The sequence below is a fragment of the Bison bison genome, unplaced genomic scaffold (assembly GCF_000754665.1).
Source record: "Bison bison bison isolate TAMUID 2011002044 unplaced genomic scaffold, Bison_UMD1.0 scf7180017854368, whole genome shotgun sequence".
Classification (NCBI taxonomy): domain Eukaryota; kingdom Metazoa; phylum Chordata; class Mammalia; order Artiodactyla; family Bovidae; genus Bison; species Bison bison.
The window spans coordinates 1-437 of record NW_011484941.1 but is presented as its reverse complement, the minus strand read 5'-3'; the positions used below and the strand labels follow the sequence as shown (position 1 = coordinate 437).

Below are 437 nucleotides of genomic sequence, written 5' to 3'. Positions count from 1 at the left end.
TGCCCCGAGGTCTTCTGGGTCTTGGGCGGCCATCAGAGAGGGAGTACCTCAGCGTGGCAGCCACCCCGAATTATGCCTACTGATAGAAAGTCAACCCGGGGGAGGATTCGGTCGAGGACCCGGGCAAGGATCCGAGCACTGCGGCGGGCGCGCTCCAAGAAGGTCAATTTGGGAGGGGAGAGCAGTGCGGAGAACCGTGCGGAGAACCCAGCGATGGGGTCACAGCCTAGGGGTAGCATGGCGACTGCACAGCAGTCTAGGGGGCAGGCCGCATCTGTGCACGGCGTCCGGGGTGGGACACGCCGGTCTACACTAAAGGTGTGGGTCAGCCAGCGCTTCGGGCTGTTCCTGCTAGGTTTCTGGTTCCTCCTGCTGCTGTGCTTCTACATGAGTACTGGTGAGTGCCTGCCCGGAGGACATTGCGCAGGGGTCCCTCA

General features: G+C 62.9%; 1 protein-coding gene across 1 annotated transcript; it reads left to right on the top strand.

Moving 5' to 3' along the window:
• Nucleotides 1-17: 17 nt before the first annotated feature.
• Nucleotides 18-397, top strand: LOC105000661 (the record flags this gene model as incomplete). Its single annotated transcript, XM_010856630.1, has 1 exon — nucleotides 18-397. A coding segment is annotated over exon 1 (325 nt), but the record flags the coding sequence as incomplete, so codon positions are not given.
• Between the last annotated feature and the right edge of the window lie 40 nt (nucleotides 398-437).